The 18,264-nt window shown below is 57.3% G+C and overlaps 1 protein-coding gene across 2 annotated transcripts; it reads right to left on the bottom strand.

The window, feature by feature from the left end:
- Positions 1-1,087: 1,087 nt before the first annotated feature.
- On the bottom strand, positions 1,088-17,604 carry HNF1B (HNF1 homeobox B). 2 transcript variants are annotated; one of them, XM_072353635.1, is made up of 9 exons: positions 17,267-17,604; positions 14,161-14,360; positions 12,776-12,962; positions 12,031-12,272; positions 6,234-6,397; positions 3,484-3,616; positions 3,191-3,382; positions 2,720-2,838; positions 1,088-1,108 (listed from the first exon to the last, which is right to left on the bottom strand). In XM_072353635.1, exons 1-9 carry the CDS (start codon positions 17,602-17,604, stop codon positions 1,088-1,090), a joined length of 1,596 nt encoding a protein of 531 aa, XP_072209736.1. The 2 variants fall into 2 exon arrangements, with proteins under 2 accessions (XP_072209736.1, XP_072209735.1); XM_072353634.1 differs by having other exon boundaries at positions 12,776-13,040.
- Between the last annotated feature and the right edge of the window lie 660 nt (positions 17,605-18,264).

The following is an 18,264-nucleotide window of genomic DNA, read 5'->3' on the forward strand; positions in this document are numbered from 1 at the left end:
CCACTGCTCTCCACCTCTTTAAAGCACTCTCAGCATTTGGCACACGTGACAAAGTTTAAGAAAAATTTAAACAGCTGAGGAGCATTAAATCCATTTCCAAAGGGATGTGGGTATGGAGGAGCTCATGTCTCATGGCAGGTGAGACGATGCCTTTCACAGCTTTGGGAAGTCAGACAGGGCAAGGCTCTGGCAGTGCACAGCAGTGTCCCCAGTGGGTGCCAGGCTGGGACGTATATTGGCTGCAGAGTGGTCCACCCCACGGCAGCCCTATTCTATGTCCTCAAACACAGGAGAGTCCTCTGAGCTCCTTGTGTCTCCCAGCTGCTGGGGCTCAGCTTGGTGCCTGTCCCTGTGCGGGGCAGGGAGTGGTGCTGGTGCCTCTGCGTAGGCACAGGGTTTTCTTTGTTAATTAGCTCCATTAAGGGAAGAAAGAAAATACAAAACCAAAACCGTGCAGAGCTCTGACCTTTACCAAAAATTAAAAAAAATAAGACTGAGAGAGAGAAGAAATGCAGGAACAATATATACAGATGGGGGAATTGCACTTAATTACAATAGTTTACATCAATTGGACAAAAATTACTTCTTTTATATAAATCTCTATGTATAGGAGTGGGGATGGGTGAAGGTGGAGCAGACTGTACCTATATTTACAGCTTAACTGGCTCAGTTCAACAGCACGAGATTCCTCCTTCCAAAAGCCAAGTAACAGACCCGGGTCCCTCTCAGTCCGTCGGGTGGAGGAGTATAACTTAAATACGATCCATCTTCTGCCACATCCCAGTACAGCTTGTTCCTATTTCCTCGGGAGAGCCAATGGCCTCTTGGAAGGCAAATACTTAGGAAAGAAACAATCCTCAGGACACGTCTCGGAAATACTGCGTGGAGGGGAGGAGAGGCGCGGTCCCGTGGTTCGGGTTCGGGCTGGTCCCCGGCGTGGGGTTGCGAGGCTGCGGCCACATGTTGGGGTAATGAGCTCCTCGCTGCGACACTGAGCTTCGCTCCAGCTCGACGTGCGGGTCACCAGCGGGATGTTGTGGAAAATAAGTTCCCGTTGCTATGTGCAAAGGCAGCGAGGTGTGGAGCATCACCAGGCTTGCAGGGGACACTGGGGAGGGAGAGAGCAGCGTGGTGAGCAGTGGGCCGGGTGGGCCGGGGCTCCCCAGGTCATCTCCTCCCACACCCCAAGTCCTAAGCCCTCTGCACTGCCAGAAGGAAAGAACTTTCTGAGCCAGATATTGCAACCCTACAAAAATGATATTTGTTATTTTTTTTAATAAAAAAGGGCCTATTGCAGGGATTGTTCCAATGAGTTTGTGCTGGTTGGCTGGACAGCAGTGGCTGTCCCCAGTGCTGCTGCCACCTCCAAGATGGACAGGCTGGACCCTGCGGCTCCATCAATGCTGCCACAGCTCCAACCCCAGCCCCCCCCAGGGTCCCCTGATCACCGCTGGGGTGGGGGCTGGCAGCCGGGGTGACCTTGTGGGCTGGAGCGCACAGCAAACATCGTAACACAGAGATAAGGAGACGCCAGGAGCCTCCCGTGACATGTCATTAGGGACGGGCCACAGCTATCAGGTGTTTGCTAACGTAATAAACATGGTGGCTCGGCCTCAAGCATTGTCAGAAGAACCGAGAGCTGCATGCCCCTTCCAGCCCCAACCAACAGCCACATCTCCTTCTTCTCTGCTTCAATTAAAGCACAATGGGGGAAGGAAAGGGAGCACTGCCCACCCCGGGCAGCGCCATGTCAGGGCAGGCCGAGTGTGGGGCCTGCAGGCTGCAGCCCCGTGGCAGGGATGGCTGCTATTCCCACAAGAGGGACATTTCCTGTGTGTGCCGGGCTCATTTTGGCAAGCCGGCATCAAAGCCAGCCCGTGGCAGGAGAGCACAATTAATCAGGAGCAGTTCGGGCTGAGCGCACAGCAGATGGGCCGATAAAGCTGTGCGGAGGAAATGGCGCTCCTGAGAGCTCGGCTGCGCCTGAACGCTCCCGCACCGCCGGGCACAGAGCAGAGGGAGCCCAAAATGAGCTGAGATGGGCCAAGCTGAATGCTTTGCCTTCCCCCATGGCTCAGTCCCAGGGCCTCCGCCATTCCCACCCAGCCCCAGCCCCTGCCTTGCCCCCCAGCAACACAGTGCCAGGCATCCGTGCGGAAGTCCCACAGCAATCCCGCGCCGTATTTACTCTGTGGTCATTGCAGACATTTTTTTTCCCCTCTGCTGTCTAAGGTTGGTAAGAGAGTTTATCTGGATACAAGTTCAAGGCTCTCTCGTATTTATCTAGCAATCAATAAGGGCCGCATATTTCCCACAGTCCCCAGAGCTGGCATTTAGAAAGGGGCTATTGTCTGAGCAAGGCCTTGTGCACCTGATTCGAGCTGGGATATGTCTTACGCCGACGTGGGGCAGATAAAGGTTGAGGTCGAGGCCACCACACCATCTGCAGAGCCGCCCCAGCACTGCTCACCATCCATGAAGGGACCAGAGCTGCTCACTGCACAGTGCTTGGCCAAACCCCGACACTCAGCATCCAGCACAGCCACTCACTGCCCAGTTCCCAGTGTGGCTGCCATCCATGAACAGGCTTTTCAGAACCCATGGAGGGGCTGGGCTAGGTTTCCAGTGCTGAAGGGCTTGTCCCTATCAGGACCTATGGGGCAAACACCCCAAATTACCCCACCGCACCTCAATCCTGCTGCCAGTGCCCAGCCATTACCTGCTTGCTGGAAGACATGTTGGTGAGCGTGCTGATGCTGCTGGTGTCTGTCACCACCATCGCTGAGGGGAAGCGGGAGGTGTGGGAATACTGGGGGGGCTCCTGCTTGTGTGCATACACTGTGGAGAGAAAAACAATGTCAGCCACAGCCTTTGTGCAGGAGCAAGGCAGGCAGACAGTATGCTACGCACATAGGTGTGGGGATGGATATAGTGCAGACAGGAATACAATAAAAGAAATGGAAGAAAACCACCATGTGCCTCTGGCATGGAGGGGAAGCTCTTGCTTTTTCTGACCACTAGGGCCAGTGGTGGCCAAGGCAAGAGCAGTAAGCAATATGTGACAATAATAACCCACAGGGAAAAAAAAATCCTTGCACAAAGCCAGACAGAGAGCACCATGGGTGGCACGGCAGCAGAGCAGAAGTCACTTTCCCATAGGAGTTAATTTCCCAAGTGCTAGGCCCCTTACTGTGCGAGTTCTGCAGCTGGGTGACCGTGGCCATGAAGGGCTGCTGGGCCATGTGGCTGGGTGACTGCTGCATGAGTGGCTGCTGGTGTGGGCTGTGCAGCTGCTGCGAGAACTGCACTGGCTGCAGGGCTGCCAAGCTGCCGGCCACACTGTTGATGACAGGGACGCTCTGCGCCTGCGAGGTGTTCAGACCTGGGAAAAGGGAGAGAGCGCAGCAGGGTGTCAGCAATGGGGCTGGGATCTGAATGGGTCCAGAGATTGGGGTCCGGATGTGCCCCCCATTTCACACTTACTCTGTGCAATAGCCATGACTCCTGAGAGCGGCGTCATGATGAGGTTCTGGGACTGCTGTGGGTTGTGGTGGGACAGGCTGTGGATGTTGGTCAGGGTGCTCACCGGCGGCAGCCCACCACCTGACACAGAGATCTGCAGGGAGCAAAGCAGACAGCAGCCATCAGGCACACGGCGCTGGCTCCCAGCCACAACCATCACCAAAACCAGCAACAGAGGGAACAGAAAAAGTCCCCCAGGAGGTGACAAGCTGCACCCACACTGGCACCTTCCAGTGGAGCACCCGTGGGCTGCAGACCCTGGCTGGAAGCACTATCATGTTAATAAATAGCAAAGCTGCAGCAGTGTGAAGCCTTCCTGGAAGCAGCTGCCAGAGCTCCAGCAGAGCACAGCGCCGGGGACAGGACGTGTCCCACGCAGTTGCCATTTGCTCCCCAGGTCCGCATTCCTGCTGCTGGGGACAACCAAGGACTCTCACACTTATTAACTTCCACCTGTCACAGATGTAGGGGAAAGTGAGAAATACAAACTTGGAAAAGCATAAAAAAGAAGGCAAAGCAGATTCAAAAAAAAAGGCCTCAGAGTGATCTTAGTCATCACTTTTATGAAACAAATTCCAGTTGAGGGGCTGCAGCTGCACCACACAGATGGCAGTGTTGGTAGAGGCTGGTGCACGTGGCCAAAGGCAGCTCCTGGTGTGCAACCATTGGACACATGCAGAGGCACTGGGGGTGTGCTGGGACAGCCGTGGGGGTAGCAGGACTCTGGCAGTGCCTGGTTAATTCTGCATTATTGACCTGCTGCACACTCACCCCTCTGTGACACCTCCTGCACTGAGCAGATTTTGAAGCCATCCTTTGGGCTGTGTGACACTTCTGGACACTCGGTCCTTGTTTATTCTGCCTATGTGAGCCTGAGATAGCCTCATTGCAATCGAAACAAAGGCATCAATAAATTCCAGAGCACAGGAGTGACTCATGTTTCCTTATCCAGTACTTTCCACTTTGAAAGTTTCTTCAAGGCCAGGCCACGCCGCAGTGCAGTGTGGTGCAGGCAGCTCGTGGCAAGCGCATGCTGCTCGCCTGTGGCATGGCACGTTTTGGGGAGAACTGGGCAAAAACACTGCTCCCAAATGGGATCAATCAGAAATAGCAGGACTGGGAAAGACCCCACCAAGCACCGAACAATCTGGGACTACAGGAACAGCACAGCAGCAGCACGGAGTATAACATCATCTCCACAGCGCTCCTCCTCCCCCAAAAAACCAATTGCCTTCAGATGCAGCAATTTCCTTGGCAGCTTTTGGTTTCATGTGGGGAATTAAAGGCACATGTTTACCTACTAGAAACCACAGCCTACAGCATATTTTCATTAAATAACTTGCAAGCACTAGCTAGCCTTGCTTAAAGATCAGAGATAAGCTGGCAGAGCTGCGTGCTGCTGGAGCAGAGCAGCCCCAGACGGCGCTGTGCAATGGAGAGCTCAGCAGTGCTGCTGCAGCCTGCAGGTGCCTTTAGCACACTGCTTTAACCCTCTGCATCTCTGAGCAGCTCCCTGCCATGCACTGAAAACATCCCCTTCCTGGGGGCTCCTATGCCCATTAAAGGAACCACAAAGGGTGCACTGAGATTGCTGTGCTGCTGAGCTCATGGCAGCGCTTTGTCCTCCCGTCCCCCGCCCCACACTGTCTGTGCCTGCTGCTGCCTTCCTTCGTGACTCATTTTATGACTTCAAGGCTCAGGGTTACAGGTTCAACACACCCAGAGGGAGAAATGGGTGCGTGCAGGGTGTGCAGCGAGGGAGAGTGCCAGGGGGCTTGGGGTTGCTCTGTGATGGCTCCCCTGCATGGCTGAGAACACTCAACTATCCTGGAGCAATGCTTGAGATCAGGGGGCTACAAGGAGACCCCATGAGTGAGAGGCAGGCAGAAGGGAAAGCAAAGCAGGGAAATGGGGGGCAAAAGCACTCCAGCTGTGGGAAGGAGCATGCAGCTTGCCCATGTGCAGCTGCCAGGCTTGTGGGGACCTGCAGCTATTGGCCCTGAGGGATTGTCCTAAGAAAATGGAAGTGAAAACCTGTGCCAAGAGCCATGTGTGACTTTCACTTTCAGCAGGAAAACCTCCTCCCGGAAGAGCTGCCGAGTGGCCAGACCAGCCACACGGTGATGCTGTGCCAGCTGCTTCATGGAGTGCCATACTCACTTCCATCCCATCCCGTCCCATTCCATTCCATCCCGTCTCATTCCATCCCATCTCACCCCATCCCATCCTGTCCTCCTCCTGCACATTTCTGCTCCATGCTCAGCCAGGAGCACTTTGGGCACTGCAGGCAGCATAACCCAGCACAGCCACAGCACACTGGGGGCAGAGCTGGGAGCAAAGTGCTTCCCAGAGAAGCTCAGAACTGAGGAGGGCTTAAGAAAAAGCAATGAATGAGAGCTTTATCAATGCCCATGTCATCGGCAGGGGAAAGCAAACAGTGATCCACCCAGCGCGCATTCAATTCACAAGGCATGCAATCAATAAAAGCGGAGCGGGCTCTGTCAGGTTTATGGGCCGCACTTGGGGAACACGCCGGGGCTGTGGGGCCGCCTTTGAGGCGGGCGGTGGGGACAGGCGAGCGCCCACACCCCCACAATGCCCCATTGTTCAGCACGGGCCGCGTGTGAAACCCGGGGAAAGCGTGTTTGCTTTGCCCGCTGGGCCCTCTTATCTTATCAGCGCCGCCGCCACAATAGGCCAGGTGTACTCACCATTTTACCGTCGGGAGAGAGCAAACCGTGGCCCGGGTCCAAGCTGGCTGGGGAGACCTGCTGCAGGACCGCCTGGCTGGTGGTGACCATGGCACCGCTGCCGTGGTGGCTGATGGCCCCGGAGGATGCCGCCTCGCTGCTCGCCCCCTGGCCGTACCGGACCCCTGAAGAACACGATGTGGTCAGTGGGCATGGGAGGATGGGCTGGCAGTTGGACTGGATGATCGTAGAGGTCTTTTCCAACCTCAATGATTCTGTGATTCTATGAAAACCGCAGTGGGAATGGACACAGCCTGCAGGCACTCTCTCCACTCCTGACACGCGTGTGATTAACACAGTGGGAGGACACGGTGATGGCAGGCACGATGGCCAAGCTCAACCACACCACAGCCTGCCACCACCCAGGTGAAGAGAGAAATCTGGCTTGAGCACGGATCTTCAATACAAATATATTTAATTTGGCTAAATAGCCCCATACTGATAACCATATGATCAGCCATGTGTCATGGAAAGGCATCTACAGATCACAAATAATTAACCGAGGGAAACCCACTGGAAACAAAAGCACCTTTTACAGGGCTGCCCCGGCAAGAAGCCATTTGTTACAGGCAGCCAGCACTGGGGTCACTGAACTCCCGGGGATCGAAGTGGAGGCCTGAGATCCCTCCTGGGAACACAACCCATGGGAGCATCACCTATGTGCTGGGGCCCTCCCCAGAATGACCCGAGCTGGGGGTCTGGGTCTTTGGGGCTCCAGGCACCAAGAGTCCCACTGGAGCCCTGAGCCTGCACCGAGCCTTGGCCAGGAGGTGCCAGTGCTGCCCAAGCTCCAGTTCCACAAGGATGCTCTGAGGGCTGCCATAAAACCTGAGTCCAGAAAGAAAAAATAAGACATAGCTCGGATCTGGAAGCTTTGCTCCAAAATGACTGAACGTACAGCAGGCTCCCCGCTGCCTCCACCAAAAGCACAAAAGTCATTTTAATCACCTCCAAATTTTCCAAACATCAGCTGGCCAAACATGTCCCTCAGATAGGAATCTCCCCGCACTGTCTGGTTCCTGATCATTTCCCAGCAAACCCCTTTATCCCTGATAATACAAGAATGTCCTCTGGCAGGTGGATATTTGCCGGTACGAGTGGACGGCCGGGTAAACATTACTCAACCAGGGCACTGTCACCACATTCTTCCCTGCGGTCCCGGCCTCGTGCAAAGTGTGCTTCAGCCGCTGCCGGTCTGAGACGCTGCAGCACTATTCAAACAGTAGGAGCAGAGATTAAAAAAGAAAGCCCTTTCTTCTCAGTGGTCTTAAAGACAGATGAGGAGCACAGGCAGGAGATTAAACAGCAGTTCCTGAGCCCATGGAACAGCGATCGGGTTGGCTATGAAACTGGAAGCGGTTATGAAAAACATGGGACTAAATGAGATGTTACTCTTAAGAACAACAGTCTGCGGTGTTTCAGTGGGACGGACACCAATGTCTGCTACCTACCAGGGCAATCTTCACTCTCTTTTGGACTCTGTGAGGCTTTCAGTAAGAAAAAAAAAGAATTAAGTCCCAGATCACACTCTACCCATTTCAGCCAAGATTCCCAGCATTACGAATTGGACTTTAAGAAGCAGATGTTAAAAGCTGATCTTCACACATTTCTCTGCAGTCCTAAGAGCGAGGCTGTAACCATCTGAGAAAGACAACCAGGGCTGGCATGTCCGGGTACCCTGGGGGCCAAGGCATGAGGTTCCCAGGCACAGCTGTGGGTGTGATCATAGAGTCATACAGTGAGAGAATCATTTGAGTTGGAGGGGACCGGTGTAGGTCGGTGACACATGGGGCTGTGGCCACTTCCATTTGCGGGGCAGGGAAAGGGTTTCCCCATGTGCCCTGTGGGCCTTTGGGAAGCCTCAACCTCTTTACCTTGGCTTTTTTTTCTGTTCCTGGATCAGGATGTGTGTGGGATTATCTGCCTTCCATTTTGGCATGGATTATGGCACATTGCATTGTTAACAGTGAGAGCTTCATGCTGTTGCTACTGCCGTTTCTACCAGTGCTCCCACATGATGGAGGTGCCATCCCGCCCTGTACCCCATCCCCACTGAGCTCCCACCCTCTCCCCATCAAAGCACCCACATGGGAGATGGAGAGTTGCAGCCATAGTGCTGGAACAGCCTCCAGGCATGAGATGCCATCGCTGGCCCCATTTTCTTGCCTGTGCCAGCCGTGCCCCCAGGACTGGCTTCTCCCCACCTCCCGGCTCACACTGCCCACCCTGGGCACAGTGGTTCCCTCCCAGGGGCTCTGTGGCCACCCGAGCTCAGCTTTATGGCATAGCAGGGCAGGCAGCCTTGCAGAGCCAGGCACGATTGTTCTGCCGCCACTCTCTTGTGCTTCCACAGCGTGACGCAGTCCCAGCACGAGATTTATTCCTCCTTGGCCTCTCCCCATCCAGCCCCAGCAATGAGTCTGTCCGCCGAGCCTGCGCCCTTAAAGAGTTTGTTTCCAACTGGAGCTACAGCCATAGTATAAAAGTCTGTTTATGGGACGTGGCTATTGTTTGGTCCCCGAGCTGCACAGCCCATGAAATGCTTTACTGCTTCCCTACGGCTCCAGACAAGCTGCAGGCTCCGGCTGCCATAGCCTTAACCCCGTGTCCCAGCCCTGCAGCCAGCACCCTGGGCTTTCTGGAGCCCATCCTGAGAGCAGTGCATGCCACGGAGCATCCCATGGAGCATCCCAGGACACTGCCAGCTGCAGTGCTCACACCTGGCTGCACTCCCACCTGAGGCCATTTTTGGGGCTGCCACTCAAATTGTCCCTAAAGTGTTAATCTTGCTACGTTACCGAGGTGCGGAGTTTATGTCCATTATAAAGCTGTTTATTGGGACTGGACCCTCCCATTCTGCTGCTGCCATAAAGTCCTAATTACCCCCCATAAAAGCAGGAAAAGCTCCTAACAGCACACTGTACCCACAGAGCCGCACAATGAGCGCAACAGTAAAATCTGACAACGGCTGGCACCGGGTCTGCAATCAGAACCTGCACAGCCCGAGCTATCAGAGAACAGCCTGCAGGATCCAGATAGAAGGCGACGTACCTCTGGACCAGGGAGTTATTAGCAGGCTCTTCTTGAAGAAAGTAAAGTCACCCAAATTGCCCTTTCAGTTTAGGGAGAATCTCGGGGCGTGGAGCTGAGTTTGTATATTTTTCTGTGTGGCTGTAGAGATATCTAAAATACATACAAATAGTGCAAAATGCCGCATGCTCCTATGGCTGTGCACACACAAAGGGTCACTCCAGTGTTCGCAGTGCTGTCTGTCCAAGTGGGGCTGGGGCGTTGCGGGGCCCTTTGTATGCGGGGAGCGGGGTGGGGTGGGGGGGGCGCGTCCCTAATCTCATCAGCACTGATTGTCCCCGAGGCTCTTGAAGATAAAAATGGCATAAGCCAGAGTCTGCCGCATGGCACCGAGGAATGAGATAAAGCCCCGAGTGACCTTCAAATCAAACAGGGAACCGAGATCTCTGATAATCCCCTATAGGAAGGGAAAAGTCCGGAATCTGAGACACCTCCGAGATAGAAAGGCTTGGAGTATTTACCTCCAAACAGTTAAAAACCCTGCACTGAGGGGCCGCCTGGGATGCTCGGTTTTACAGCCCTCCCTCTGCCCCCAGCCATCATCTTGCCTTCTCACCAAGCACCGTCCCCATCCCGACCAAGGGGCGATGCCTGCTCTGAGCCATACTCAGCTCCATAATTTCCTTCCCTGGGGGGCTGTGCAGGCAGCAGGGTGCGGGCAGTGTCCCAGCGCCATCATTAAGCTCTTAAAGGCATTGAGGGCTCCAGACACCGCCGCGCACAGTGCAAGGACAGGTCAAATCCCAGCACGGATGGGGTCAGCATCTCTCAGAGGAGCTGGTGGCATTTTGAAGACTTGCAGTCCCAAAATACCACTGCATCTGATGGATCCCAATGCAGGCTGAGCTCCATCCCAGCCCCTCAGCCCTAAACCAGCCCCTCGCCACTCGCGCAGCCTTCACTGTGCCCATCTCCTGCTCCTCAGTAAGGAGATGCACACCAGCACAGAATTCCGGTGGCTGAGCCCTCCTGACCCCTCCGTGGCCATCACTCCTGCCCAGCTCAAAGCCCCCACGAATGGGCTGTCAGCGGCCCTATAGCCACGGCTGGCTCCTGCTGGCCAATGCTCCAACGGGAAAATAAAGGTTGGGGCTTAACGGCCCCACAGCCTCGAGATAAATGCCTGCGGTTCCAATAATTGCCGTCCCCTAATAGAAGAAAACAAAGGCTCTCGCGGGGTGCCTGCAAGTGCGCTGGAGAGACGGGGCCACATCAAAGGCAGTGGGGTTCGTTCAAAGCCCCAGCTTAATTGTCAATTAAGCATGCACGGTGGGGACAACGCCATGACAACGCGGGGCTGCATGCTGGTGCGGTATTGTAAAGCCTGGCGGCCAACACAGAAAACAGCTGATTTTGCTGACAATGTGCTTGTAGGGCACCTTGTAAGCAATCAGCCGGTGACAGGAGGGCAAACGTCCACCCCGTCCCCGCCATTGTGTGGGGCATTCCTGGGGCAGGGTCACATTTTGGTCACTGTGGGCCAGCCCTGCAGGGAGAGCTGCACCATGAGTCAGGCTGCCGGCCCTGTTGTCCCCAGTGCCCCCAGTGTCCCCAGTGCCCACAGTGTCCCCACACCATTGGGTGATATGCTTTACGTCCATCGGCATCTCCATGCCCTCCCACCCCATCATCTCACCATGGGGTTTGTGGTGCCCAGGACAGCTCCATCCCCATCTCCAAGCCCTCCCCACGGTACTCCCTGGGCATCTTCTATTAATTCCCCTTTGTAATGAGGCTGGGGCTTGCAACGAGCCAGGTAGGAGAATTTTTGGGAAGCAGTTGCTTTGTATCTCCCTGTCCTGGTATTGGGGTGTCATCCCCAAGGGGGGGACCGGGATGGTCAGGGCACACTGCCTGCAGCCTGCGGCCCCGTGCTGACCCCTCACCGCCCGCCACAAAGTGCTCGCTCCTGTTTGCTGGGGCTGGCGGCTTTGGAGTGCAGATTGCAGGTAGCGGCACAATGGGGATTGTTCTCCCAACAATGCCTCTTGCCCCATGCCGCCAGGCCCTCCCTGATTACCGTCCCTGCTCTGCTCTCAGCATTATCTCCTGCTCAAATCCCCCAGCAGTGCACATTGCAGGCAGAGCAGAGCCCAACCGTGGGGCTCAGCGCAGCCCTCTGCCCACAGCCACTCATTTCACCAACTTCAGTTCCCCAGCAGCACATCCCCCACCCCTAACTCCCCACATCAGGCAGAGCAGCCATATCCACGCCCCTGCTCAGCCCAGCCTGCACCAACAATCATGCCCAGCCCAGCAATCTGTCCTTGATGGGATGGAAATCCAGCCCCTGCCACGTGGCTGGCACTGTGGGGACAGCGTCCACACCTCTCTACACCCATCAAGCCTGCAGAGGAAGCAGAGAGTCTCCAAGCTCCATTGCTGAGAGGAGTCCCATCCTACAGCCAATGGGGAAATTGCAACAAGGGCTGAACCTTGTTGCTGTCCCTTGGCCAACACAGGCAACATGGACCATCTTTTCCCCAAGGCCATCACCACTATGGCCATGCACTGCCTCGAGTGCCTCTTTCTGCAGCATAAATGGTGTCAACAACAGTATCAACAGGGTCAACAACTCAACAGCACGGACCCTTGAGCTCACAATGCCTTTTTTCATCGGAAACACGACCAACACTGCCTCTGCCCAGCATCACCGTTCCCATCTCACCTGGCATCTTGCTGGGCGGTGAGGCGCTGGGCTGGTTGTGGTGTGGGGAGCCGTGGGACAGCAGCAGGTTCATGCTGTGCGGGGGCTGGCCTGAGCTGTAGGCGTCCATAGCCAACTTCTGGCGGAAAGCTTCCTCCTTCCGCCGGTTGGCAAACCAGTTGTAGACACGCACCTCCGTCACCAGGTTGGAGCCAAGTCCATGTGCCTTGGATGGTGACACCCCTCGCTGCAGGCACTCGGCCCTGTGCATGCAAAGGGACACGTTGGAGCAAGAGTGCTGATGGGGAGCTCCCAACACAGGGTTTGGAGCTTTCAGCCCTTCCTGAACACCCACCTGCTCTTTCCAACTACTCAGGCCCATAAAAGTCATCCCACCTCCCTCTGAGTTTGCTGCAGCACCACTGCTGCATCCCTTCTGCATCCCTGTTGCATGTCCACTGCATCTCTGCCACATCTCCAGTGTATCTCTGCTTCACTCTTGCTGCATCCCTGCTGCACCTTCACTGCATCCCCTCACCATGTCCATCATATCCCAGCTGCATCCCCATTGCATCTCTGCTGTATCCTCACTGCACCCCCACCACATCCCAAACACAGCACAGAGCTTGCTCTGCTCTGGATGCTGCCCAGAGCTAAGCCCAAAGCCAGCAGGTGGCTCAGCAAAACCACTCCAAAACCTGGGACTGCATGCCACGAGCCCAGCATCTCGTGCAGCTTCTGCAGGATGGCACAGGGCAGCTGTTACCTGTTGCACTCCTCCACCAGCGCCTCGCGCTCCTCCTTGCTGGGGTTCTTTTGGCGGTCGTAGGCTTGGTACAAGATTTGCTGGGAGGCCGGCCCCCACTTGAAGCGGTTGCGGCGCATCTTCTTGCTGGGGGTTTCGGTGCAGGCATCGTCGAGCTGGCCAGCCCCCTGGTTCTGCTGATTGAACTCTGGAAAGAGAAACAGCAGCTGATCCTGACTGCTTTTGTCTGTCCTATTTTCACACCCCTGGACTGTCTGGTTGAACTCTGAAAGAGAAAGGAGCAGACGTGACCCGGCCTGTAGCCGCCGCTCAGAGCTCAGAGTCACCGTCACGCGCAGAGACGGCCCCCACCCCGGCCCCCACCCCGGCCCCCTCCCACCCACGGCCCCGCTGGGCACCGCAGGCAGGTGGGCACAGGTGGTTGTTGGGTGGCACATGCAGTACATGCACACGCATGGCTGGGCTTTGCTGGCGTGCACTTGTTCCAGGAGGAATTTTGCACATGAGGATGGGGCCACAGCCCCCAAAAGGAGCTCAGCGGGTACACAGACCCCTGCCTGTGCCCACCCTGTGCCCAAAGGGACTCCCAGAGGAGCCCGGCCCCACACCAGGGTGACCTTCCCATGTCCGCCAGGCACCTGTCACCACAGCCATAAAGGGAGATTAATGGGAGTTTTTATTATTCTCCATTTTGCAGGGGAATTCTCCCTCTTTTTATAATGGCTTTTCCCCTTGTGACAACAGGGGAAGGCGTGGGGCACGGCTGGAGCAGCTCTGTTTGCTTTAACATCTCCAGGTGCACCTTCAAAGCAGCGGCACTCGGGGCTGAGCCCTTTTCTGCCTTTGGATTTTGCATCCTTTGGGGCTGGGGGCCGGGGGGCTCAGCACAGCACCCGCCCCACGCAAGCACTGCTCCAAGCCAGGCCGTGGGGATTCCTGCAGTGCAGCTCCCCAGGCACGCAGCACCAGCACAGCTCGGGGTGTGCAGTCAGCACCATCCACACTGTCAATAATTCAGGCTTTATGAGACCTTCCCACAGATTTAGGATTTTTTTCCTTTCCTCTCTTTTCTTTCTTTTTTTTTTTTTTTTTTTTTTGGAAGTAGTTGCAGAGAAGGTGAGTGTGTTCAGAAAGGGGGGAAGAAAAGGGGGGAGAGCCGGGAGATGGATCTAATTGTGTGCAATCCTTAATCTCCTTCGCACAGATTCAGCCATTCTGGTGGGCTCGGGGCAGCTCGCACGGCACTGCTGCAATCCAGAGGGGCTCTCACCCGCTCTTCCCACAGCCTCAATCACTTGGACCCACAAAACCCCTCCGGAGGGGAGCTGGCGTTCCGCCCCCACCCACAGCTGTGGCCCCTGCCCGTCCTGCTCCCCGGTACTTACGCCGCAGGATCTCCCGCTGCTTGCGGACGTACCACGTGTAGAGGGCAGCCCGCTTCTGTGTCTTCATGGGGGTGCCTTTGTTGAGGTGCTGAGAGAGGTGCGACTGGTTGAGGCCGGTGACATCCACCACCTCGCGCTGCGGGATGTTGTGCTGCTGCATGTAGCCCTTGATCATCTTCGCCGCCCGCCACGGGTCCTCACTGAGGGTGGAGGAAAATGAGGGTTAACTTTGCTCCACGGTTGCCTTTTCCCATGATGGAACCCCACGATTATTGATGGAGATCCACTATTCTGGCAAAGATTCCTGCCCCGTGCGCCAACCCAAGCTGAGCCCCTCATCGTCATTTTCAGACAGTCTTTGGTATTTTTCAACACTCCAATTCAACTCCATCAGAATCAATCCAGGTGCAAATTGTCTCATCCTTAAATCCACACTACTTTGCTGCCCATCTGATGCCTGGCACCAGTTTGGGGAACCAACAAAACTGCAGCCAAAACCAAAACAGGGCACGCATTTCCCAATGGAGACATGATGCAACGGTGGACGGGGCGGCCAACACACCCACAGTGTGCCCCGGCCCCACGGCTCATCCCACAGCACCCACCAACATGGAGTGAAAGGAAATGGTTCAACACTGAGAAATCGGTGTGGAACCTGAACCTGGTCACAGTCGTGCACTCAAATAATGCTTGGAATAACCATCCAAGCGCTTTTCCAGTTCATTCATTATTTTGGATCCTTCATCCTGTCAAGGGGGGAAAACCCAACAAAAAGGTTTCTTACTTTTTGTCCCAAATGCAGCAAGGAAACAAAATTGCTCAGGTCCCAAGGAGCGCCCACAGCCAGGGGTACCCACTGCGGGGATGGAGCCGTGTGCCCCGAGCCCGTGCGGGAGGAGTGCATTGCTGCGGGAGCTGGGCTCCATCCTGCTCACCAATTACTGGGTCCTAACGAGTTGGTGGAACAGAGTTTGTCCTGACAGCAGCCTGGCTAACACAAGGGCATCGCTTTGCCGGAGCCCGGAGCCAACACTCCAGTGCACACCATGAAAATGCAAAACAAGTGACTTTGGGTTACTGTTGTGATTTCGGAATTGAAATGGAATTTTATTCCCAGTATTTGGGCTGGGGAAAAAAACAGACAAACAAACAAACAAAGTGGGAATGAGTCCAAAAGTCCTCACATTTCCCTTCACCTTAATACGTGAATAATTTCTAACTTCAGCATTTCCAAAGCGCTCCGTTCCTGTGCTTTGCAAACAACCCTTCAGCTCTGAATTTCTGAGCAACGATTTTCTTTACAAATCAACTTGACCGTATTCAGAAGGGTTAAACAGCCTGAAACCAAACCCAAACATTTTGTTTCATGTTAAACAAAATGTTTGGACTTGACCCAAAATGAAACGTTTGAGTGTTTGTTCACCTCTTCTATTTTTTTTATTTTTTTTTTTTTCCTCTCTCTTTTTGGTGAACCTGAAAAGCCAGAGAGGAAAACATTTCCATTCAACAACTCGGCACAAACCAATCTGGGGGTTCTGTCCCCAAACCTCCATCGGGAGGAAGAATTAAAGGAGCGATGCCCCAGGTGTGCTGGGCGGCACTGCAAACCAGTTCACAGCTCTCACCCCGCGGCCCTCCTCCGCCCCGTGCGGCCGCTGGCACCGAGCTGAGCGCCGCGTTAGCACGGCCCGAGTGTGGGCAGCACTGCCCGGGGAAGGGGGGAGGGGGGCAGAGCCCATCCCTGTCCCCCAGGCCCACACCCGGTCGCCCTCTGGGTCAGCCTTGGAAACAGGTAAATACGCTCCACATCCTCCGAGAAAAATGCCAAGAATTTATACAGATGGATTATAAAGCCGGTTCCCTCCATCGGGGATCTATCTAATCTGCATCTCCCTGCGCACACAGCGGGGCACAGCGCGGGTCAGAGCTCCCCCAGCGCGGAGCCCTTTGGGGCCCACGGAGGTGCCCACGGGGCAGCGCGGCACAGGTCGGGGCCGTGCACCTCTGCGGCCGCGTGGGCAGCCTCGGAGCGGAGCCGGGGGTCGCGGGATGGTAGCAGAGCGGGCTCAGCAGCACGGAGGGGCAGAGATCGACGGCTCCCGACGCTCCTGCCCCGGCCGCCTTTCTCCAAGTACAAAGGGCTCTCTTAGAGCAAACAGAAGCTCTTTGCAGAAGGCTCCTCAGGGACATGTGCCTGCTCTTGTTTGCACCGAAGGCAAACTTTGCACAGAAACACCTGTGGGAGAACTGCTTCTCGGGCAGAGCCCTCCCGCACCCCCGGGGCCGCAGCGGCAGGGAGCGGGGCAGTGCGACAGCAGCAGCGCCCGGCGAGCGGATGGCGGCCCGCTGCGGTGTCCGCTCCCGCGGGTCCCATCCGAGCCCTAATCGCTGCCGCCGACGCCGCTGGGCTGGGCTGGGCTGCCCGGCCGCACAGACGGACACGAACGGCGCTGGGGACACGCGAGATCTCCCACGCAGAATCCGCCTCCGTGTGTTGGGAGCAGAGCCCCGCTGCCGGCACCGGGAGTTGCGGGGAATCGCCCCCGACGAGCGCAGGGCTGCTCCGCCGCTCCCTGACGGCCCGCCCCGGTCCGGCCCGGCTCTGCGCGGCCCCGCACGGCACGGAGCGAACGGGCTCGGCCAGAGCGGGGCGCGGAGCCGCATCCCCCGGGACGCGACGAAACGGGACCCGAACCGCCGCGTTTGGGGGTTTCCTCGTTCCCCCTCCCCGCCTGGTTTACAACTCCGGCAATGAATAACCCGCCTCTCCGCTCGCCCTAATCGCGGCTCTTTGTGTATCTTTCTGTTGATGATTTATAGAAATAAATTAATAACACTCCGAGCTCCACGTGCTGCAGTTTATGTTTTATCTCCCGGCGCGGAGGGAGGACGGAGCCGAGCCCCGGGCGGCCGCGAGCCCGTGAGCCCCTGACCCCTCCACCGCGGCGGGCGACGAACACCCGACGGGGCGGCGGCACTGCCCGGCACCGCGCCGCTCTCGGTGTGAGAGAGGGGGCGGCGGCAGCGCCCTGCCGGGACGGGCTCCTCGGGAGCGAACCCCGGAGCGGCGCACGGGGCCGCGGGAGCGCAGCGCTCCGCCGGTTACCTGATCATCCTGTCCACTTCTGCCCGCTGCTCCACGGCCTCCTCGGTGTTGAGCGCCTGCAGCTCGCGGAGAATCTGCGGCGTGTCGAAGTCGTCGCCGTCCTCCGAGCCCTCGTCGCCGGACAGCTTGCCCTTGCCGTGCCCGTTGGCCAGCGGCACGAAGCCGGGCTTGCCGTCGGGCGGCCCGCCGGGGGACAGCGGCAGGCTCTCCAGTTTGACGCCGAAGCCGGCGGCGGGCACCATGTCCTCCAGGGCGCGGATCAGCCCCTCCTTGGTGGCCCCGGAGCTGAGCAGGGCGCCCAGGAGCTCCCGCTGCAGGGCGCTCAGCTGGGACACCATGGTCCCGGGTCTCCCCGCGCTCGGCCCGGCCCGGCCCGCCTCCCTCCGGCACCTGCCGCTCCGCCCCGGCTGGCAGGCTGTGCGGGGCGCGGGCCGCCCTCTACCTAGCCATGACCGCCTCCATTAGGCATTATACCTTATGCAAATCAGCTCCGGGAGGGCCTCTCCTCCGGGAGCGAACCCCGCGTCCCCGCCCGCCGCGGCCCGGCCCCCGCCCGGCCCTTATCGGCCGCGCTGGGACGGACTTTGCCCGCGGCCGCCGTGAGGCCCCGAGGAGCGGCGCGGAGCGTTCGGGGCAGCGGCGAAGCGGGGTTCGGTTCGGCCCGGCCCGGCCCCGAGCGGTGCGGTGCTCCGGGGGAGCGGCCCGGCCCCGGCGCGGAGCGCGGAGTGCCGTCGGGGGCCGCTCGGAGCGGCACAGCGCGGAGCCGGGCGCTGCCTCGGGGCTGAGCCCCGCCGTACAAACCCCGTGGGGCTGCGCGGGGCCGGGTCCCAGGGTCCTCAGCCGGGGTCCCGGAGGGGTCCCGTCGCGGGGTCAGGCACCGCTCCGCGGAGGAGTCGCGGCAATGTGGCGAATGGGACTCTGCGGGGTAGCGCCGCTCGGGAATGCGGAGTGCCCTTCGAGCCCCGGTAGCCGCGGGGGTGGGGGCAGCGGAAGGCATC

The sequence above is a fragment of the Excalfactoria chinensis genome, chromosome 19, assembly GCF_039878825.1.
Source record: "Excalfactoria chinensis isolate bCotChi1 chromosome 19, bCotChi1.hap2, whole genome shotgun sequence".
In the NCBI taxonomy this organism is placed as follows: Eukaryota; Metazoa; Chordata; class Aves; order Galliformes; family Phasianidae; genus Excalfactoria; species Excalfactoria chinensis.